Source organism: Lissotriton helveticus, chromosome 9, assembly GCF_964261635.1.
Source record: "Lissotriton helveticus chromosome 9, aLisHel1.1, whole genome shotgun sequence".
Lineage (NCBI taxonomy): Eukaryota > Metazoa > Chordata > Amphibia > Caudata > Salamandridae > Lissotriton > Lissotriton helveticus.
Genome location: NC_136070.1, coordinates 1,275,002,486 through 1,275,026,097, shown reverse-complemented (window position 1 = coordinate 1,275,026,097; position 23,612 = coordinate 1,275,002,486). Strand labels below are relative to the sequence as shown.

The 23,612-nt window shown below is 46.3% G+C and overlaps 1 protein-coding gene across 1 annotated transcript in view; it reads right to left on the bottom strand.

The window, feature by feature from the left end:
- Positions 1-23,612, bottom strand: part of CAMK1 (calcium/calmodulin dependent protein kinase I) — a 411,042-nt gene that overhangs the window by 6,933 nt on the left and 380,497 nt on the right. Inside the window, exons 6-11 of the mRNA XM_078661850.1 lie at positions 21,319-21,445; positions 16,791-16,866; positions 10,255-10,367; positions 7,605-7,683; positions 6,062-6,149; positions 4,776-4,908 (exon numbers count right to left, since the gene is read on the bottom strand). Of these exons, the coding sequence (XP_078517976.1) occupies positions 4,776-4,908; positions 6,062-6,149; positions 7,605-7,683; positions 10,255-10,367; positions 16,791-16,866; positions 21,319-21,445 (616 nt within the window). The remainder of the gene's footprint in view (positions 1-4,775; positions 4,909-6,061; positions 6,150-7,604; positions 7,684-10,254; positions 10,368-16,790; positions 16,867-21,318; positions 21,446-23,612) is intronic.

Genomic DNA, 23,612 nt, shown 5'->3' with positions numbered 1-23,612 from the left:
CCTCCCTCCCCCACCCAAGGCCCCTGACTTCCATCCGGCACCCCGATCCATGCCAGAAACCACTGGATGACACATTTCAACAGCATTTTATTCGTGCCAATCACATCTCAATAAGTGAACGGTGCATGTCTGGACTTCCTTCCCTCGCTTGCCTAACTTAAGAGAGCGCAGATATACCATCACTACATTGCCTGACCACTACTTTAACTCCACTGTATCCTAAAGCATTGCATTATTTTTTAAGCAATAGGGTAAGGGAAAGATTATTTTAAAAAAGTATAAAAAAGAGGAGTTTCATAAGGGCGCTACCTCCCAAATGATGTAACGGCCCATGATGTTGAGGAGGCGATGTTGAGGTCTGACGATGTAATAACAGCCAATACTGTGCCGTATAATCCAAGATAAACCTCACTGACAAATCCCAGTGAAGCTGACCCACCTGGGTTGCCTGGCATATCATGCAAAGTGGGTGTGGCTTTCCAGCTTGAGAAGGAGGGGCTTGACTGATCAGCTCAAGGCACAGATGAACTGAAGTTTGACGACCTTCTTCTTCAAGGGCTCAACAAGAGTAGCCCAACGTGCTTAAAGGTGTTGGACCACATTGCCAGAGTGTTTGCATCATTATCTTACTCCCTATCTCAAGAGATGCATTTTTTGTAACTTAACTTTTCATATTTTCAAATGTTTCTACCGGACAGACGCAGCATCCAGGGTCAACTGCCCGTTATGACACACGCAGTACCCATATTTCGCTGTCAAATTGCTCTCCATCTAACAAATGTTGCTTTTAATATTATTTCCAGATGGAATTATTCAGTTTACTCCCCAAGTCTGGTGGCTCAGTGGACTTATGCTTCCACTGCAGGGCCCAGTGTTCGACCTCATGGTCACAGGTTAAATTCCCGGCGGGTCCACTCAGCCTTTCATCCATCTGAGGTCGATAAAATGAGTACCATTGAGTTGGGTAACAATAGACATCTGTTATTCAGCACCAAGATGCCTACGGGTGAACGTGCGCTTTACAAATACACGTTATGTTATGTTTATGGAGATGTAATAATTGTCATAGTTTATAGAAGCAGTACTAAGAACAGGTATGAATTTGGAGATTTACTTTCCGTCTCTTTGGGCCCAGTTAAAAACAAAAGACCCAATTTGCAAAGTCATTTAGAGCAGTAAACATATGTTTACAGCTGAAAATGGCTTCATTTACACCTGCCAGGCACCCCCAAAATGACACCCACACGCAGGGGTGGGCAGTGGGAGAATGGAGGCGTGGCTTGCCTTGAGAGTTTGTGAGTGACCACATACGTTTGAGTCCGAGATTTTAGTCCAGCAACGGGACTGACTAACAGCCATCTAGGGTCGGAAAAGTACAAAACAACTTCTGGCTTCTTGGAAGTGTAAGCGAAGGGGGTTTCTCAACACAGTTTCTCAATGTGCCTTTTCTCAGTGGGCTGCCTTCTCACAGAGCAGAGTTGTCCCCTGCATTCAACTCCGGCTTTGGGGGATTGGCATTCAGAGCAGTACTCCTGTGAAGTGGTGACTGCAGCAGCCTTTCCGGTTCACTAGTGGGACTGGTTGAGAGTTCACGGAATTCTACATTTACATCATTCTGTGGTAGGATTAAGTGAATAGCGATTTTGGTAACATTTCACCACACAGCGGCAGCTTCGTATCATGCACGGCTTCGCACTTTGTGCATGGGCACCACTTGCACTCTTTCGTTGGTTCACTGAAATATTCCCTTGTGAGCGGAAGGTCCCTTTGCTCCTTTTCCTTGCACCCAACAAGGGTTTGCACTGATTGCTTTGTAAAGTAACAATACAAAAAGAGGTCATTTTAAGTAAGGCAGACCCACTGGCTTTGTCAAAGGGTCAGAAGAGCAAAATATTAAAGTCTGGTGTCTTGGCTTTAACATGGGGTCAGCACATCAACCTGGATAAAGCAGACCTTTTGACTAGGTCAAAAAAGCCACTAGAATAATTTATCAATAACCATATTCCAATATATTCCTTCTAAATACAAAGTCCTTGTTTTTTTCCTTTTTTTCTGAATGCTTTCTCCTTGATTTTCCCTTGTTTTCATTGCTTTCTCTTTGTTTTCCCACATGTTTTTGAGTGTCTTCTCCTTGCTTTACCCTTGTTTAAAAAAAAAAAAAGCAGTTAGCAACTCCAGCACCTTGAGACCCTCATGGGTGATTTTCTGCGCTTTATAAATCCTTTATCGATTGATTGATTAATTGGCATGGCAATGCAAAATAAAGTTTAAAAAAACAACTATAAATGTGTGTTTGAGTTTTTCTTTAACACTCTTCAGGCCACAAAATGCAGCCATAGAACCAACCACCAGGGGACCTCGCACTGCACTTGAAGTGCATACAGCTCCAACTCAGAGCGCTTTAAAACCAATGGTAAGCATTCAGAACATAGTTTCATGGTCTTTCGAGTTCAGGCCTTGTGTTATCTGCTCAATGGATACACAGCTGTTGTGGCACTCTAAGGTGTGCACAACAGGATTGTACCATTGGTGTCCTCTCTGGCATTGTGAGACTGCGGGCAGTGGCCTCACTCCTTCCTCAGGCTGCTGAGTCCAGGCCTCATGGATCAGATAAACCTTGCTTTTGACATTTGTGGCCTCCTGGTCATGGGACAGCTTTTCCTCTTTGGCTGGCACATTGGCATTTGGTCTGTAGGCAGTGCCCTCTTTCCTCACTCGGGCCGCTGAGGTGACCAGCACAGCAGGCCTGTTCGTTGAGTGCTCCGCTTCAGAATTTGCAACCTTTGGGCGGTGAGCAGATTTTCTGCTTTTGCTTTGATGACATCTCTTTGTAGGGTATGCAGTATGTTGGGCAGTGGCAGCACCAGTCCTCAGGGCATGCTGTGAGGGTGTCCAACTGCATGCTGTTTTTCTGACTTTAGTTTCCTAAACTAGTTCATCAAGTGAACCACATTCTGTGAAGCCAAATGACACCTCATTACTCTGGTCAGCACCAGCTTTGATCCGGATAGCAGTTGGTTTCTTCTAGTTGCACCTCATGTGGGTAAATCGTTTCGCCTTCTCCTCCTGTTTAGCTATCCTTCTGCAGGGCAGATACTCTCCTTCCTTTTCTGAGAAAACAGGCAAGCACCTTGCCACTAGCCAGACCCATAGCTTCTATAGCAAGTTGTGGAGCCTTCAGGTCATGTCCGTCCACCTCTGGGAGAACGTCTGCCTTGGAGACAGCAGCCCTGGTCTCACAGCAGCTCAAAGTACTTTGTGGAGCACAAACTTCTTTGGTCAAGAAGAACTTTGAACTGGAACAAAGTAGGACAGTTTGGGTCCCACTTTAATGTGCATTTTCAAGACTGGGGATGTTGATCCAGTCTAAACCTCTGGAACCAATTTGGGGTGTTTCACTTTCAAATATCATTTTCTGGCTGCAGTGCAGACACCATCTCTGTCTAAGTCGGTGACACGCACAGGGAATGTCAGTGAAAGGGTCTTGGTGTTACATGGAAGCAGAACTTTACACAAGTGGGTCTGTAGGCCGCCTTCCATTCGGACACAGTAAAAAGGTCAGTTGAGCACTAGTAATTCACAGAAACAGTACACGGCCTTCAGCACTTCATGTCAACAACCTAGGACGCGGACATGGTAGTACCATGTAAACCAAAGAGGGTATGGTTGGTGTGCCCATAGGGTCCCATATTCAGTTATAGACCTTGGCATTGCAATGGACAGGCCTGGACACTAGTGGACATGCCCGATTCGTATATTAGCTGTGCCAGTAAAAAGTCAGGATCCCGGTTTCACATGCAGTTGGTGTCTCAGGGCAGTGGTACACCCTTGCATTCCATGCACAGGGCATTACCGTCCCAATACCTTTCTTTTATTTCTTGAATCTTCACTATCTTATCTTTTCTGTCTTTCATTTCTTGGATCTCATTAGTTTGCCCTTTACCTTTCTTATTTAGTCAATCTTGAAAATCTGGTCTTTTCCAGTCTTTTATCCAGCAGATCTTCTTAATATACAATGTACCCATGTCTTATCTCTTGGGTATTGTCAACATGCCATTTACCTGTGTCTTATCACATGGGCAGTGCCAGTCTGTTCTTTACCCATTCCTTAAGTCCTGGATCCCACAATCTGCCCTCCATCGGTCTCTTTTCCTGTTGCTATTGCTAATTTCTCCTCTACCGGCATCCTATCTCTGGGATCTTGCAATTTGTCTTCTACCATCCTGTGCATCTCGTCAATGTGACTTTCCCTATTACTCTGAAAAAGGCAGGGGGGAAGGAACTGCAGAACTATCTACATTTCTTTCTATTTGCTTATGTTGCTTGAATGTCTTCAATCAAAGCAATCGACTGGCACAGAGTACAGGATCTGATTGGCTAGCGAACATACAGTTTGCTCATGCACATCCAGTCTTTTGAGGTGCTGGTCTGTCTAGACTTCCTCCAGCATCCTCCCAGGCTGGTCCTACTCAGGTTTAAAGACTACAGTTTGGAACAAGCAACTCTACAGCGACACTCTGTGGAAGAGGCCGGATCCCATCTCTCGAGTCTATAGTACACAGGACTCCAAGGGAACTAGATATTACGCAATTATGACAAACCGGACACGAGCAACCACAGAAGAGAGACATTGTTGACACATGAGTAGCTTGGGGCTTAATGAAGCGACTCAACCCACATGAAAATTTGATCAATGGCTTAAAACAGTATTAGCAAATTTTTCAGTTCTAATAGGGAGAAATGCCGGTGCGTCTGATCTCAGCGTTTGATCTTACCGTTGTTGTCCCCCGGCACCAGTAGTGACCCGTGGCATGGGCTGGTGGGGGTGGTCTGTCCTGGACCTTCCTGGCTGGTTCCGAGTTGCAGCTTTCGCATGTGACGTACTACGGCTGTTGCATTGAAGGCTTGCTGTGGAAAGAATGAAGCGGTTGATAAAAGGTATCTTCAGGGACAGCCACCAGGAAGAATTTGATATTTCATACATTTCTTTTAGTAAGACACCAACACCACCAAGAAAATGCAGACTCATGGGCTCAGCTTACACCTTAAAGGCTGACCAGAGAGACTGAACCCAAGCCCCAGTGGGGGTGGGAGGGGGGGCAATGCAGCTAAAACACAACTGGGGGTGGTTGTGTTCTTGTTCAGTGGAGATGTGCCCTAGCAGAATGGGACACCTTGTCCCATGTGAGGCACGCCCCAGGTGAATTTGCAAATCATTGGCCCTTGTCTGCGACTACACAGTGACCAACAAAAGGATGGAATGCTATCTAAGGTAAATACCACTGGTACAGATCAATTCACTTTTAGTTTTTCTTACAAAGGCAGAGAAGTAAAAGAGAAAGAGAGTAGGAGAAAGAATGCAGCCTAAATCTTGACTTGCTAAAGAATTAGAAGACTAGAGTAGGAACCATGAACTGCTAGATAGGAGAAGGCAAAGGGATTTACAGAGAGGGCCCGATTCAGAAGAAATAACTTAGGACAAAATCCTAAACTTACTACCATTTAGGTATTCACAGAAGTTGGACTCCTAACTTTAGGACTCCTAAATGCCTTCTGTGAATACCGAAAGTCTTAAAGTTAGGATTTTTCTCAGTTTATGAGCAGTAAAGTTAGGAATCCTAACTTTAGGACTCCTAAATGCCTTTTGTGAATACCGAAAGTCTTAAAGTTAGGATTTTTGTCAGTTAAGGAGAAGTAAAGTTAGGAATCCTAACTTTAGGACTCCTAAGTGCCTTCTGTGAATACCGAAAGTCTTAAAGTTAGGATTTTTCTCAGTGTAGGAGTCGTAAAGTTAGGACTCTTAACTTCTGTGAAAACCAAAATGAGTAAGTGCCTTCTGTGAATACCAAAATGGTAGTAAGGTTAGGATTTTGTCTTAAGTTAGTTCTGTGATTTGGGCCCAGAGAGACAAAGAGAAGTGAGGCTAAGGGTACAAAAGATGTACTATGGAGGTATAACACAAGCAAACCCCTCTCGCTGGGTTTGTCAAAGGGTGCATTGGTGATTGGGATAAAAGAAGACAGCGTAGAGACGTGCATGGTCAACTCGTTGGAAGCCTCACCTTCCATCTGCTTTTGGCAAAGTTCTTCTTAATCTGTTCACTGACGGACCCGTGGATGTTCTTGCTCAGAGCCGTATCTCCAGCGATCCTAGGATGAAAACCAGACAAGAGGAACATTTATTTAGAACAGCTAATAAAGAGATACTGGTCCACAGAGCTGTGAGATGGTTTGACATGTCACCGCCCTGCTGGCATCTCCATGCCACAGAAGCAAGTGTGCTGGTCACTAATGCCTTATTAATGCTCATTCCTCAACTACACAGATCCAAACCACTGAAATAGCAAACATTCCTGACAGGGAGCTATGGCCCTATAAAGGATGGAGCCCTTGTGGTGCCAGCAGGAGATGACTTCTTCTGGGACGTGCACAGGGTAGAGATGGATCGCCTTCCTATTCTAAGGTGAGCAGGGGCTGACGTAGATGCCGCAGAAAGAACAGGACCCAATGGAGAACTGCTGGTAGGCGTACGGAGACTGGTGATTTAAAACGTATAGATTGTGTACATTGTCAGCGTGTAGATGCATGGCGTTATCATGGGAGACAACAAGTTCAACACAACGTTCCATGCACACAATGCTTGTCTAGATGTCCTCCTTGCTTTATCGTTTTTCTTTCTTGAGATTGATGTGATTGAAGCTACCTGTCTGTTATGTTATGAGATTGTCTCGCACATCAGGAACCAGGTACAAAAAAGACATGGCCGCTGGCTTTCACTCTTTGGAAGCCAAGGACAGAGGCGAGCAGAAGACTGTAAGAGTGAAGGTGTGTTGCGGGGGCATGAAAGCTGATGCAGCTCTTCGGGTATGTGGGTCCTAGGTTATGCAATGCTCCGTATGTGTCTGCAAGTGGTCTGAAAGGGGTCCATTTGTGGATAGGGAGCCGATTGAGGTGTTTGAGGTGAGTGGGTAGTTGTGCGTGGGGTGGGAGGTTGAGCGTAGGTCTGGCCGCTGCGTTCTGGATGGTCGGTAGAATCTTTGTGAGTTGAGTGGAGATTTGCAAGTAAAGTGCCTTTCCGTAGACTAGGTTGTTGTTGATTAGAGATTGGGTGTTCGTAGGATGGTGTTGAGAGGAAGCCAATCCGAAGATTTTCCTAAAGACCTTTAGAAGGATGGATCTAGGAGGAGGCAATGGAGTTAACCTTGCGGAACATCAAGGTATGGCTGGTGATCGTGCTCACTAGGTTCCTAGAATGGTTTGATGTGTGTAAGTTGTTTGGGCTCCACCAACACAATCCCCTATTCTACTGTGTAAGGGGGCCTGAGGCAACCGATGAGAAGGGCGGATTATTTTAAGCAGCGTTCAGGACAAATGTACATATTTTCTGTTCTTTATTGTTATATTTCTCACATTTATTTGGGATCTGATGATGTCTAAAGAGACCATTGTGTACTGAAATGAGTTTGGGGTAGAATTGAATTTGAGACTAGTTATAATGGCAACAGGGTATCTGCTTCACCAAACCGCAAGCAACAGCAAACCTCAGAGTTATTTTTGGGATAAACACTGCAAGTGCGTGTCCTCTCTTGTACTCGGATGACATACCATGGGTGCTCCAGAGCCTGGTCACACGTGTATCGCTTATGCGAGTCCTTTTCCATCAGATGTTGGATGAAGTCTTTAGCTGCCAATGAAACAAGAAGGGCATTAGAACCAGAAAAACAAAACAAATAAATACACTTGTGGAGTGCAAAAAACATGTTTAACCCCTCCGCTGTGCCGAACGTTCCACGCTGGTGCGGAACGTTCTATTGCGCGGGCAGGGCCGGAACGTTCAGCGGACGTGCGCAGCACTACCGAGGTAGTGCGCGCGACGTCCGCTGAACATACCCCACACGGAAGGGGTTAAATCAAAATCAATGTATTTACCTCAATAACTCTTAGCTATGAGTGTAAACTACATGGAACCAAGCAATTCTTTAGTTGAAAGCAGCCGGACAATTCCACAGGGTAGAAGGAGAAACGCTTAAAGCTGTGCGAATGTGCTTCGAGTGCCGCCATTTTCACCAAAGCCGCATGAGGTCGTCTTCACGCTAAATATCGCTACGCCTGTGGTCTATGTCACAACATCAGGACAGTGAGTGAAGAGGGCCCCAACTCATGTTACAAAGGTATTTGAAGCCCCTGAGGAGTTTCCTGACCATACAAAGTAAGAACCTCAAATGCACGCCCCTTTAATAATTTCATTAACTCTGGAGGTGACTCGCAATATCCTTTCTGGGTGCGCTGAGGAATGTTATTCTGTATAAGGCATGGCCACCCCTTTCCATATCAACGTTTAGGGCCTCACGACCAATCCCATTTTAATTATGGCACGTTAGAGGAGTCACTGATCCAAAGAGAGGTCTGAGAGTGCAGATTGGATCCCATGTCTGTCACAGGGAAACTTGACCTGACCCAAGACCTACAATCTCTCCGTACAGGGGATTCGGTGTGTTATTCAAGATTCCACTGGTAAGCCCTCAGTTCTGAAGGAACCTTTGGGATCCCACTCATGACCCTGCAGTCTTCTCCCACCCTCTCTTCCCCAGTTCCCAGACTCGTCAATGCCCCGGGAGCAGGAACTCTGGTGGGCCCGCGTGGTGGGGTGCACCGGAAGGATTATTACAGGACTTCAGGGAGCGCTAGGTGTCTTGGTCCTCAGTATGGGCAAGACGTCCCTCTTTCCAATAACCTTTTGAACCTGCACTTGAACCTGCATGGGCGGCCATTCTTGACAAGCAAATGTTTTTAAATGTCTAACCGCACTTATTTACAAACCACGTTTTATCCTAGATGCCGGCTCTTTGAACTGTGCAATCAACACGGCCCATAAAAGCAATGCTTTGCAGTTAATGGCTGTGACTGGCCCTAAAAACAGTCAACTAAACAGGATTCTGTGGACGGCCTTCCTTTAAATCAAGAGTTCAAGTGGCAGGTGGTGCTGTGGTCAAACAGCACTCTGCTGGGTTTAGCATCAGGGCATTGTAACATCTGAGCTGAAGTGCGATAAGGAACAGGGGAGTTCTGTCCTCACAAAAAGGGATGGGATAAAGTACCCCCTACCACACCTTACAAGAACATTGTAAGTCACAGAAGAACTCTGGCCAAACAGAGGAACGAGGCCTCAGTGCGAGCCCTTTTATAAGTTACGGAACTCCGAGGCCACGTTGTGTGAGACTTGGACGTCAACAGACTTGGGCGACTAGTTAGAAACGTTCACTGTCATCAGGGATGTAACGAAACCCAAAAAAGACTAACAAGAACTCCCAATGTATTCACTAAATAAAGTACATTGATTTACACAAAGTGAACACTGCTCAGAAAGTTGGACCAGTTGTAGGAGCTTTTCCCTCAAGGGCGGTGAGTGAAACCACTTACAGTGAGTAATTGCTAAACTGTGGAATTTGCATATTCACATGCAAATACTCAACACCCTATCAAATTCAAGATGCCTCCTACAGGACTTCTGCTCTTTCTTTAAAAGTCAGTATCCGCCGCTGGCAGAGGAGAACCTGAGGGCCCATTGGTATCACAATGGCATTAGTGCTTAATTTGTAACAAAAAATACGTGTCAGGGCTCTCGACAGGAGGCCACTGCAACTTGCACCACACATTGCCCCTGCCATGCTGCTAATGATAGTAACAACACAACTACTAACCATCACACTTATACGAGTGTGCCAATTTGGACTGTTTCATGCCCCCAAGGCTATAAGAATGGCTTAGGTGGCAGGTAATAGTAATTTTTTATGTATATTGAATTAATATTTAACTGTTGTTGTGCTCATCTCTAAATTAGCCAGACAGCGCTACCTTGTGGCAGACTGTCACGAGCACACTGGTGTTGACAATTAAGTGCCGCTGCTGAGCACCGGAAACCACTGGCTCAAATAAAGCACATTTAACTGGGCATGTGATGCCAGGGCTTGCCAAAGCACAGGCTCTGTGAACCTCCATTAACTGTGCCTTCCATGCTACCAGGCATCAACAGCCTTACGATCACTTTGGTGTCCCATATGGCCGGAGTTGCGTGCTTCATCAGACCCCTAAAATGTGTAACTGTTTCCGCTTCGGTACTCCAGTACCCCAATTTCGAAATCCCTTGCCATAGTATATTCTGAGCCGTGGAGCATGTGTCCATGGTTTGAGAACTCACGCAGACTTTACCTATCAGAAACCAGGAGCTTTAAGTTTGTACAAACACTGAAGTTACCTGACTCCGAGATGTCGTCCCAGTACGGAGAGTCGAACTCGTACTCTGCCTTCAGGATCTGCTCGAACAGCTTGGCGTCGTTTTCATCGTAGAATGGAGGATAGCCGCAGAGTCTAGGGTGGGAGATTGAAGGGGTCAAGAGTGAGAAAAGTGGCATGAGAGAGGTAGAATGGACAGGGGGCATAGAGGTGGAACATAGGGAAGATCAGAAGAAAAGAGAATTGTTCAAAACAAACTTTGCCGCTTATCAATGGAGTCAAACTGTGCTTACAATAAAATTCAATATTTTGGCCACAATAACTTTTGTTGTATGAAGTGTAAATAACATTATTTTGCTTGGTAGATTTAGGGGCGTGCAAAGTTCTTTTTTGACTGCAAATGTTTGTGAAATTCCCCATTTTCTTCCTTTTCAAAGTTTGCAGAGTTGGCTGTGTTGCTTTCTCCTTTGCCCTGGCACAGTGAGATCATGCATCCGCTTAATGAGATAATTCTGACTCTAATCAATCCAAGCTGGAAAATATACTTAGGATTTAACGTCACATCTTTATCTGCTGCCAGGCTTCTCTTTGCACCATGGCATCGAGAAGAAACAGAACACAAGTTGTTTACTACCAAGTGTTTCTAAAGCAGAGCCCTTTTGTAAGTGCTAAATAAGAATAAATGTGAGAAACAAGGGGAAAAGTCACAGCCTTCACACAGATGTGGCAAAGTGAAAAACTTTACAAACTTTGCAAAGTTGGGAAGTCTTTCACAGGCCTCCACAACAGTTCCAACAGAACTATTTTTTAGCTCAGTGCACCCATGCAAGATTGTTATACACTTGTTCTCTTCATGCAGGATACTCACTCAGACTGTGGAGGCTCATGGCATCGCACTCGTCAGTGGAGCTTTAAGTGGGCCAGGTCCCTCCAGGTCCCAGACCCCGAACAAATAAAAAATGGGCATTTAAACTAGTCCTTAATGAACCCTATATTCATGTTCTGATCTTTACAGGCAAATACATTGATTGGTTTATCGATGAATGTATAACATGTTATGGTAATCCATCTTGAATGTGGATTATAAAATCTTTACCACAGTTTTATCAACTAGACTGGCCTCTATCGCCCCTTCGGTCCTTCATTTGGATCAAAAGGGGTTTTTGAAAGGTAGGCAACTTTATGCACTCACTTAGGATCTGATTGGAGCCATAGATATGGCAACAACAAACAATCTACCATTGGCTGGCCTTACGCTAGATGCAACCAAGGCCTTCGACAGGGTTAATTGGGGATACCTGTCGGAGGCCCTGACTAAGTTTGGTGTGGGGGAAAGGTTCCGCAAAGTGATAGGCCTCTTATATAGCAATCCATCTGCCTGTCTCCTAGTTAATGGCGACCTGTCGAGCCCTTTTTCCATCTCTAGGGGAACCCGGCAGGGGTGCCCGCTCTCTCCCTTGCTTTTTAATTTTTACATTGAGCCCTTTGCGCAACATCTAAGGGAGGAGACCGTTATTAAACCTTTTTGCTATCAAGGTTGGATGAGGAAGGTAGCATTATATGCCGATGACGTGCTAATATTAACATCTGAGGTCACCACTGCTCTCCCGGCAATCTTGAAATTGGCTAACGCATTTGGACAAATTTCGGGCTATGAGATTAATGCCGCGAAGACGGAAATGTTTATATGGAATGATGAGAATGCTGTAACCGAGATGCAAGCAGGCAATTCTTTGCGTTATCTAGGCTTGACGATAGTTAAGGATATCAATAAACTTGTCCAAGTAAATCTATCTTCAGTTCTTAAAGAGTGCCGCAAGCTTCTCCAATCATGGTCACATTTGCCTCTCTCACTACTCAGTAGAGTTAATCTTATAAAAATGACCATCCTTCCAAAAATGTCTTTCTTATTTAACACTATTCCTTTATATTTTAATCATACTATCTTAACTAAATTCCAAACCAACATCTCATCCTTTATCTGGAATAACCATCTCCCACGTATCGCGTGGAAAAAATTAAGACGGCGACGCGATAAGGGAGGTTTAGCGGCACCAGATCTAAAAGTTTACGCATGGGCCTTTCAACTATCTCATTCTCGAATGTTGCTGAAGGCTCCTGTAGGTTCTGGGGTAGGCCTTATGTATGCGGCTATGCTGGATGGGGAAAATATTAATCGTTCTGGTTTTCTTTTTAAGTTTGGCAATCCTAAGTTCTTTAAAAAAATTAAACTGAAGATTTTACAAGGTCTGGCTAAAACTTGGGCGGATATCACGAAATCTATAAAACTAAATTATTTTTGTGAAAAAACACCGTTGTGGGGGCTACCTGAAATTCCTACTTGGCTTGAGGATACTTTAGCTATCCCTCTCAGACAGGCAGGTCTGGATGTCTGGGGAGACCTTTTCTTCGAGGGGGACCTACTTTCATGGGAACATTTGCAGGCTAAGGTTGGCCCCAATCTTTCAAGATTCAAATATCTACATATTCATGGTTGGACTGTGGCCTACAAAAATTCTATCGCTAATAGGAACAAACCTAAACTTGGTGGCCACAGCCAATTTGTCTCCGACCTAGTAGTCTGTGAGCCAGTAAAAAAAGAAGTATCTAAATGGTATAACTTCATTCTAGAGGAGTCGGATGGAGACTTTACTCTACCGGAGTCAACATGGGGCTCCGTTGTGATGGATCAAAATTTACAAAATCTTTGGAAAACTTCTTTTGAACTCTTGCGGAAGATTGTTAAACCATCCTGGCTTCGCAGAAACCACATCTTTAACCTCCATAGGGCATACTATTCCCCTCTTAGGTTATCTAAGTTTGTAGGAGGAGAGCTAGTCTCTTGTGCTAGATGTGGTTTGACTGCTGCACCAGACACACACATGTTTTTTGAATGCCCACTATTAATTACATACTGGGAGGACATCAGAAAGTACCTTACAGAGTCACTGGGTAGCCCGGTTATTATAGATCTGCCTTTAGTGATATTTGGGGTATCGGAAGGTCTACAAAATCCAGCCAAGTTTCTAGTATTCTATGCTATGTTGCTTGCAAGAAGGGAGATATGCAGAAAATGGAAAGACCCTTCACCACCCACATTTAGGGATTGGCAATCTTCACTCTTGCAGACCTCTCGCATGGATCTAGCTAGATCAGGCAATCATAGCAAAAGGACGTTTTGGTATCTACTTTCTTGGCTCCATTGATTCATCCGGGTTTTTTTTTTTTTCCCCGGGTCCTATGATTGATCTCCTATGGTACTTAAACATTTTGTACCTAAGGTACAGCCGCTAACCGGTTCATGCCCGGTCACATTTGGCTGCTAAAATCACCCCTAGGTTTGCCGCAGACCGGTAAATCATTGACTTTGTGCCTACTTGGAATGTGGATAACAGCTGAGGGTAAAATGGCCCCCAGAAAACTCGAGATCCTACCAGTTCTCGTAATAAACTGAGACAGCTGTCTTTCTATAAATTCCTTTTGGTACTTTGTCTATATGGTGGTTATGAGGACAAAAAAAAAAAGGAAAAAAAAACATGTTAAGGTAATCCATGTCAGCGATTTAGTTCCTGTTTATATTTCGCATTTTAGTTAAACGTACATTCTCTTAGCGTGTTAGGCATTTCCAGGGCGTTGTATTTTTGATTTTTTTTCCTGCCTTGTAGCACCTTACTTTTGTATAGTGTGTACTTTGCACTGTCGCCTCCATGCCCCGATTGAGAGCTTTGGAGTGTGTGTCTCTCACAGTGCTCATCAGTAGGTCAAAAAGGTGTTCGGAATACATAGCCATCCAATCATTGGCCTCTCTGCAGAGCGCACAGAGCTGTGGCCTCGTATTTCAGGTGCAATTGTGAGTCTTATTAATTATTCATAACAAAATATGTATGGTGATAATCAGCATTTAACTTTTAGCAGTTTAATAAAATAGCGAAAACAAAAACAGAGTTTTAACACCTTGACCGGGGAGCGAATTCTGCCACGGTGCTGGTGATTTATTGAGTGGGCGGGATTCGGAGGGTCCCCGGGCGTCCTCCGCACACGCCCACTGTGACGTCGGAGGGGTTAAACTCTGTTTTTGTTTGTGCTGTGTACAACAGCCAAAAATAAAATGTCGAGGCCTCTCACATGCTCTGATCTCCCCTCTAAGAATTAAGGACAAAGCGTTAACCTTTGATGTCAGAGGTAATTCCTACAGGGGGAGATTGGAGATTGTGTTACAGGCATCAACACTTTATTTTTGGTCGTTTTACAAAAATCTAAATCTGGTTTCTGCATGCAGGAATCGGGAGGCGGGAGACTTGCCTTGAAATCGGTTGTTTCCCCTGTGAATCGGGAGGGTTGGCATGTATGCATGCATGCCAATAAACCCAATTCAGGCAGGAGGCTCACGATTTTTAAAGCCAAAAGTAGCTTCATTTTGGATACCTCTCCCCTGAGATTGCCTCTGTTTCAATAGCAGTCAATGGAGGAAGTACAGTCCCACAAATATTTTTTGTTTATCTGCCACTGCCCTCCTCTAAAATGTTGGCATGTATGTTCATGTGAGAACAAAAAAATGGCAGCTAGGCACACACTACTGCAAACACCCAGTATAGTCACATACAAATCACCAAAAATGTATATTGCCCACCTCAAATGACCAACTTCCACAAGGCAATAAATCAGATACAACTTTAACAACAGAATGAGAATCAATACAAACACAGAAGTTAGGAAATTTGGGTTTCAAAAATTCCAGTTCCACAGTTCCCAGTGTAAGCAGGAAAATTATTTATTCAATTTCTTCTTAGTTAGACATACAGGCGCAGCCAACGCGTTTCGCCCAAGACCAAGGGCTTCTTCAGGGCACTCTAAATAGTGTCTAATGAGAATTATTGATAATTAAACACGCTGAATTCCTGGTACAAATCCAAAGGTCCTTTTTGTGTCTACAACTCAGATCTTAAAAGCTGTAGGTGCATTTGTGAAATTGTCAAAGATTTGTCAACGACGGCGTTAACATTATCGCCGCTTTAGCGGCAGAAAACTGAAGCTAAAGCGGAGTTAATGGGCTTGATAATATGCCGTAGAGAATTCCTATAGTAGCCCAGGTTAACACCTGAACCTGGGTTCTATGGGAATTCACAAGGGCATATTATCAAGCCCATTACCAAAGCTAAAGCGGCGATAATGTTAACTCGGTTTCTTGATAATATGCCCCCTGGTTCTGTGTGATATTCAGAGTTAATCATGAGTCACTACGCGTTGTAGATGAAGGAGCCAACATAGTTCATGTGTCCATTAACAAATTTCTTGAAGCAAGTTAGTGTGTTCCTCAAACTGTCTGAGAAATCATGCTCTATGTCTAATTAAGAAGAAATTGAATAAACAATTTTAATGTTTACACTGGGAACTGGAATTTGTGAAACCCACATTTCCTAACTTCTGTGATTGTATTGCCTCTCCTTCTTTTGTTAAAGATATGTGCATGTATCAGATGCAATAACAGAAATCTCAGAGACGACAATAATAACACTATGGGAATCACAGAAATGTAGTTTACGTCTTATGCCTCGCCGTTAATTTTCTTAATCCGGGCTCCATTTTAAGCACCTCCCCACCCCCAAACAAACACTTAGGGGCAGATTTACAATAAATGGCACATCCCTGCATTTCAGCAGGGAGGCGCCAGTTATTGTACGCCATGCCACCGCCACCATGGATGCGCCGCATTTACAATGCGGTGCACCATGTGGCAAAAATGGCACAGATGCGTGACGCATCTGTGCCGTAAAAGCGGCGCATTGCTGTAGTTGCGTCGCAAGTGCGACGCAGCTCCAGCAATGCTCTGGGGGCCCTATTCTTACAATGCTGCGTCATTCCTTACGCCTGCTTCAAGCAGGTGCAGGGTTGTGATGTAGCATAGGCCCAAAAGATTCACTCAGCCACTTTTAGGAGGCGTTCCTGCGCCGGAACGCCCACCCCCCCTGCGATGGAACGCCTCCTTCTGGCGCAGGGCTTTACAACGTGACGCATCTACCAGATGCATCACGTTGTAAGTACCCTGCACCGTGGCGCATCTTTTTCGCCGCCGTTGCATCACAAAAGTGACGCAGCGGCGGCGTAAAAGGGGCGCAAGGGGCTTGTAAATCTGCCCCGTATTTTTCATCCTACTTAAAGCCCTGCTCGTCAGCCAATGGCGGTACAAAAGGGGGTGGTGATGGACGGAGCATCTGAATCAATCAAACACTCACACCCAGTCAAAAGATCTGGGTTTAATCCATCACCGTTCTTTAGCCCACTCTGCCACCCCAGTTCAGACATGGCTATATGCAAATCAGTCTGACCCTGTGCCTCATGGGAACAGTCCAGCCCGAACTGCCAAGCCAATGGCAACATTTCTTGCATGATCAAATGAAGATCTGTCCAATCGGATCTCACTGTTGATTGTGAGAGCGTCATCACCAGCCAGAGAGCGGCTGAACAGCAGCAGCAGACAGTCTGATTGTGAGTTATGGAACACCAGCGCCACCAAGTGGTGACTAGTGAGAAGTACAGCTGAGTAGAGCTTCCACTTACAGGATGTAGGAGATGACGCCGATGGACCAGCAGTCCACTGCTTTACTGTAAGGCCTCTGGGCGAGCACCTCTGGAGCTGGATGAGGAAGAGAGAGAAAGCAACTGGTGAGTCTGAGTCAGGAAGAACACAGGTGTCAGTCTCCCTTAAACCCCATACCACCCACCGACCACCCCAGCTTCCCTTTGTATGAGGACATGAGCACAATAGCACAGAGCACTGAGACAGCCACACCCAACCCCTGCCTGTCTTTATTGGGGTTCTATAGCACGTATAGCACTTGATGCAATGTGTGCTCCTGATCCTCCGGCTCTAAAGGGTGGTGTGTGTGTGTGTGTGTGTGTGTCAGAGACTGAAGACCTGCGACAAATGCACCAGAACCTACTCATTCTCTCCCGTCCCTCATATACAGGGCCATGGAATCAAGCAGCAGGGGAGGGCCAATTTATGGGTCAGAGTTGAGTAAATTATACAGCAAGAAAAGACAAATTATGTGGCGTAATGCGGCACATTTTGTGATAGTATTACTTCATTATTTTGTCATTTTTACACTTGTTAACAACACTGTCTGGGCACTGATTGCACCTCATTAGTACCAGTTTAACACCCACATATAGCAATAAGCAACAGAAAGACGACCAGTCAACCTCGGCAAACAGCCTTTCATTGCGCACAAACACGTGTTGCTGCATTTTTAGTAACTTTTGAACCATTTGAACAAGAAATACGTTTGTTTGTTAAAATCTCCAAATGATGCAGCAGATGGTGGTTTATGTGGTAAATGTGGCAAATCCATAACGCTGCGGGCTGCACAATCGCATAATTACAGTGGCCCTGCTTATCTATAATATTTAATATATAGTTTACCCTGGCACCATCTCTTTTCTGAAGTGAGCCAAGATCTGCCCTTTCTCTGTTGCCTACAGGCACGCGGTGGACTTAGGGGTGAGTGGGGAGTCATGAACAGTAGGGGGTGTATCTATAATGCAGGGCCCACGACATGTCTCTCTGTCGGTGCACGAGAAATGCTCACTGTGCAAAATGATCCCTGTAACACGAGAGCTCACTACATTTCTTGTACCTTCGGTGTTATTACAGGCCGAGACAAACAGTATTGTAACTCGGTATTGGCTCAGCATGTAGGAGAACATAAACCACCCACGGGTGTTTCAGCCTCCTGGGGCCTCTTCAGACCCCACTCTTGGCGCCCCAAAAAGGCCCAACCACATCTGGGACGCTTGGGGTCTCTTACAGGCGGGATTGGGAGTCACTTGTGGGTCTGGACTGTCTCTTTGAGGAGAAGATAAGACTTATTCGGATGCTGCGGTCTCTGTCTGTGATGCAGAGTGAGCTAAAAAACAATGGAATGGAATGTAGTCCGGAATAATTGTTAATGGCTGTGCTTAATTGAACATGTAAAAAACATCACTTTAATGATTCCAAACCCACAGTTTTGTTTGTCAAAGTTAATTATGAAACTTCAAACTTCCTACAACCCCCGCAGGGTCTTTTTACACATATATTTTCTTGTTTTCTTTCCTTTTCCATTCTCCCCTATACTTCACTGAGAGAGATTCCTCCGCCCGTGTTTACTGTAGGTCGACAATAATTTTTCCTTTTTAATTCGTGAACTGTCCGGTCCATAGACACACGTGGTTAAAATCAGCTGTGGCTCCAAGTTAACACTAGGTGGCAGCCGAATCCCATTTGACAAGTTGCTCAACATTACAGAACCTTTACAGCTTAGAAACAGACACAAAAGAATAGATTTGAAAGTGTTGTCTGTGCGGGTTCCTTGGCCACCTCATCCGCTGCGTGTACCTCATTCTCGCTCTCTGCTTACCAATTAATTAAAATAATTACTGATGACATATTTGGGCTCGGCAGGGTCGGGGTATCAGACATGCCAGACGTGCCTAGGGTTGGCGAGAGGCAGGCAGAGGGAAGCAAAACAGCCTCGGTTTCTCCAGCTAGGCTTTTCATAAAATGTTCACTGAATTTTGGTGTTAAAGATCTCCAGTATCTATTCATTTTAGAAGTGTATTCATTTTAGAAGTTTGGTAATGTGCCACAAGGCACCCAGGCCACTTCTAAGCCCATGAGCCAGAGGTACAAACAGAATAATGAATCTTGAGACAAACCTGCGGGTCAGAGTTCAGACACCATAAGAAGCTCAATAGAAGGACCCAAAAAGCAGCACTGATTCAACGTTAAAGGCTGGTAGACTGCTAGGTGCACTGAAACTTTGCTATGGTGAAAAGCGCTTTATCTGGAGAAGAACTGGATCCGTGAACGAACACTGGACAGCCACGCCGCCCACAAGAATACCACCCGCAGACACCACCAGCTCATCAGATCCGCCCAAAGGCCTCCTTCAAAGACCGCCTAGGCAACAACGCACACAACAGAAAAGAGCTCTTCAAAATTGTGAAGGAACTCTCCAACCCCAGCTCCAACAACAACATCCCACCTTCGCACCCACGACCAACCACCACCGGCACCAACCGCCTGCTCTACTGGACCAACATCAACGACGATTACACCATCAAGATCATGAACCCCGTCCACTCCGAATCCCCGTCAGACCCATGCCCACACCACATCTTCAACATAACCAGCACCACCATCGCACCCCATCTCCGGAATGCCATCAGCATCTCCTTCGAAACAACAACATTCCCGGAGAGATGGAAGCACGCAGAGATCAACACCTTACTCAAGAAACCCAAGGCGGACCCCAAGGACCTCAAGAACTTCGGGCCCATCTCCCTGCTCTCGTTCCCGGCAAAGGTCACCGAGAAGGCCTTCAACAAACAACTAACCAGCTTCCTTGAGGAGAATAGCATCCTAGACCCTACCCAGTCCAGGTTCCGCAGCAACCACAGCACCGAAACTGCCCTCACCACCGCAACTGACGACATCAGGACCCTGCTAGACAATGGAGAAACCACAGTCTTCATCCTCCTGGACCTGTCAGCCGCCTTCAACACGGTCTGCCACCGCACACTTCAGACGCCTCTACGACGCCGGAATCCAAGCGAAGGCCCTGAACTGGACCACCACCTTCCTGTCCGGCAGAACACAGAGGGTCCACCTCCCCCTCTTCCGCTCCGAAGCCACCGAGATAATCAGTGGCGTACGCCAGGGCTCATCCCTCAGCCTGACGCTGTTCAACATCTACATGGCACCGTACGCCCACGTCGCCCGACTGCACGATCTCAACATCATCTCCTACGCCGATGACACCCAGCTGATCCTGTCCCTGACCAAGGACCCACACACCACCAAAACCAACCTCCACGAAGGAATGAAGGCTGTCGCCGATTGGATGAGGAACAGCCGACTGAAGCTGAACTCAGACAAGACGGAGGTCCTGATCCTCAGATCCGCCCCTTCGGCCTGGGACGACTCCTGGTGGCTGACTGCACTAGGAACAGCCCCAACACCCACCGGCCACGCACGCAACCTAGGAGTCATCCTCGACTCCACCCTCTCCATGACGAAGCAGGTCAACGCCGTCTCTTCCTCCTGCTTCAACACCCTAAGCATGCTCTGCAGGATCTACAAGTGGATCCCCACCGAAACCAGAAAGACGGTCACCCAGGCCCTTGTCAGCAGCAGACTGGACTACGGAAACGCACTCAATGCAGGAGCCTCGGCCAAACTCCTGAAATGGCTCCAACATATCCAGAACGCCTCTGCATGCCTGATCCTCGACATCCCTCACCGCAGCCACATCACAAGCCACCAGAGGGGCCCTCATTGGCTACCCGTTAACAAGAGGATAACCTTCAAACTCCTCACCCACGCACACAAGGCACTTCACAACACCAGACCAGCGTACCTCAACAGCTGACTCTGCTTCTACACCCCCACCTGCCAGCTCCGCTCCGCAGACCGCACCCTCGCCTCTGTCCCCTGCATCCAAGAGTGACCACCGGCGGCAGATCATTCTCCCACCTCGCTGCCAAGACATGGAACACCCTCCCCATCCACCTACGGCAGACCCAAGACCTATTGACCTTCAGAAGACTCCTCAAGACCTGGCTCTTCGAATAGTAGCAGCACCCCCTCCCCCCAGCACCTTGGGAGCCTCACGGGTATGTAGCTTGCTTTACAATACTATGATTGATTGATCTAACACTACTGCCCTAAGAGGGCAAAGACAGGTAGATAGCCAATCAGAGGGCACCTTGCAGTGTAACTGGTTTATCATCTCTGCGGAATCCCAGGCAAATTTATAACAGAAGTATGCAGGACAGTAGCCTCTGTCACAGCCACACTTTATGTTCAGTAATATGGGCAGCGAATGCCTTAAGGAGAAGAACAAAGCTTTCTTCCTTGGAAAGGGCATCAGAAGAGGGCACTCTCTCACAGTCTGGGGCCTCTAGGGTTGGGTCAGTGTCAGTCAAAAGGCAGGTTTTAGCCAGCACCCTGTGGACTTTCAGAGGTCTCACACTATAGTAATAATTACCACATAGCATTTCAGCTCTAAGTACTGATGACAAACACGCAGCGTGTGGCACTCACCGACATATCCTGGCGTGCCGCAGGCTGTGGACATGACGCTGCCCGACCCCTCAATCTTAGACAGCCCGAAGTCACTAATCATAATCTTGGAGTCTTCATCCAGGCTGTAGTAGAGCAGGTTCTCTGGCTGGAGATCACAGAGGAAGAGAAAAAGAGAATACGAGTCATGTCCACTGATCGGAGTCACCACAAACCTCCAATATATCTGAGCCACCACACACCTCCACCTGATCTGAGCCACCACACACCTCCACCTGATCTGAGTCACCACAAACCTCCAACGTATCTGAGCCACCACACACCTCCAACTTATCTGAGCCACCACACACCTCCAACTTATCTGAGCCACCAAACACCTCCAACTTATCTGAGCCACCAAACACCTCCACCTGATCTGAGCCACCACACGTCTCCACCTGATCTGAGCCACCACACACCTCCGCCAAATCTGAGCCACCACACACCTCCACCTGATCTGAGCCACCACACACCTCCACCTGATCTGAGCCACCACACACCTCCACCTGATCTGAGCCACCACACACCTCCACCTGATCTGAGCCACCACACACCTCCACCTGATCTGAGCCACCACACACATCTCCACCTGATCTGAGTCACCACACACCTCCACACCTGATCTGAGTCACCACACACCTCCACACCTGATCTGAGTCACCACACACCTCCACCTGATCTGGGCCACCACACACCTCTGCCAAATCTGAGCCACCACGCACCTCTGTAATGACAGTTAGGTCGGAAGGAGAAACGCTCATTCCCACGAGACGTGTAGATAAAGAGTATTTTATTTAATGAATTGGTTTGGTGTGTTTGTGTCATGGCGCTTTAAGACCCAAGGGGACTATACCGCACCGCTATTACCGGATAAACAAGCAGAATTATTGCTGTATATAAAGCTGCAAAGCATATTAGTGTAAGCAGAGCACGCTGATCCTGTTTTATATAAATCAATAATCATCAAAATTGTAAAAAGTTGCTCTTTTTCCTTCTCATGAAACTGAGAATGTAAATTTAGAAAGCAGCACAAAAAAGCAGAAGTGCAGAGTTCCTGTTGTCTTGTTCTAGTGTGCAAACCTTGACAAAGTCAGGTCCAAAAGAAGACTTCCTTCCTGCTCCTTCTGACCCCCCACCATCCACCCATCTACAACACGTGTGTCCTGAGAGGCTGCAGCCACGGTGTGACTCTGTGCACACAGACTCTGGAGATGCACAGAAGGGCCTCTGAACACCACTGCAGCCCCACAAGAGCACTCCCTTCCTGCTCCTTCTGCCCACACCCAAGGTCTGGCCTCTGTCTGAACTGAGGTGGCGAAGTGAGCTAAAGAACGATGATGGATTCAACTCAGATCTGTGACTGAGGGTGAGTGTCTGAAAAGTTTCAGCGCTCCGTCCATCATCTCGTTGTGTTTGCTTTGTTCGCCCTTAGTTGGCAGAGTATGCCCAGATGTGGGTCCCTTGCTCACTTTGCCAATGGACTCGAGCTAACCTGGCTGATGAGGGGTGTCACCCCGAAACCGGTCCCAGGATGCTTGTTTCCAGTCCAGGGAAGACCTGGCTCGGCAGTTTGGGCTGGACTGTTCCCATGGGCACATGGTAAAGACTGATTTGCATATCGCTGTGTCTAAACTGGGGTGGCGAAGTGAGCTAAAGAATGCTGATGGATTCAACCTACATCTGTGACTGGGGGTGAGTGTCTGAAAAGTTTCAGCACTCCGTAGCCGGACTGGACATTTATGCCACACAACATCCCCGGTGTATGCCGTGGACCGGAGCCATTGGATGCCGGATTTTCAAGTACGAGGGATTCCGGGGGCATCTTTTTCTTTCCACTTTCTGTAGCTCCCCGGGGTGAACCCAGGAGACCCCTTGGGGGACAGGAGATAGAGAGAAAGAAGTGAAATTGAGTGGAGAAAGAGAGAGAGAGAGAGAGAGAGAGGAGAGGAAGAGAGACGAGAGAGAAGAGAGAGATAGAGAGAGAGCAACACCTATTGTTTTTTTACACTGCCCCATATTTACAAGGATGGGGCGGAGCCAAAAAAACACCAGGGAATACCTAGTCTTAAGCAAACGATAAAGGATAAATGTTTCATTTCTCCTCCTTTTTCCCCTCTTTCCACGTGTTCTGTATTCTGCTCCACACATAGTTAAAGCAAATCGCCTGTAAAGATTGTTTATTTGCAGAAAGGTGTCCCTTCCTGCACATAAACAATCACCCCTGCAGCGCAGGCACCCTTGCAACAATGCGCAAGGGTGCCTGCGCTGGCGCGAGG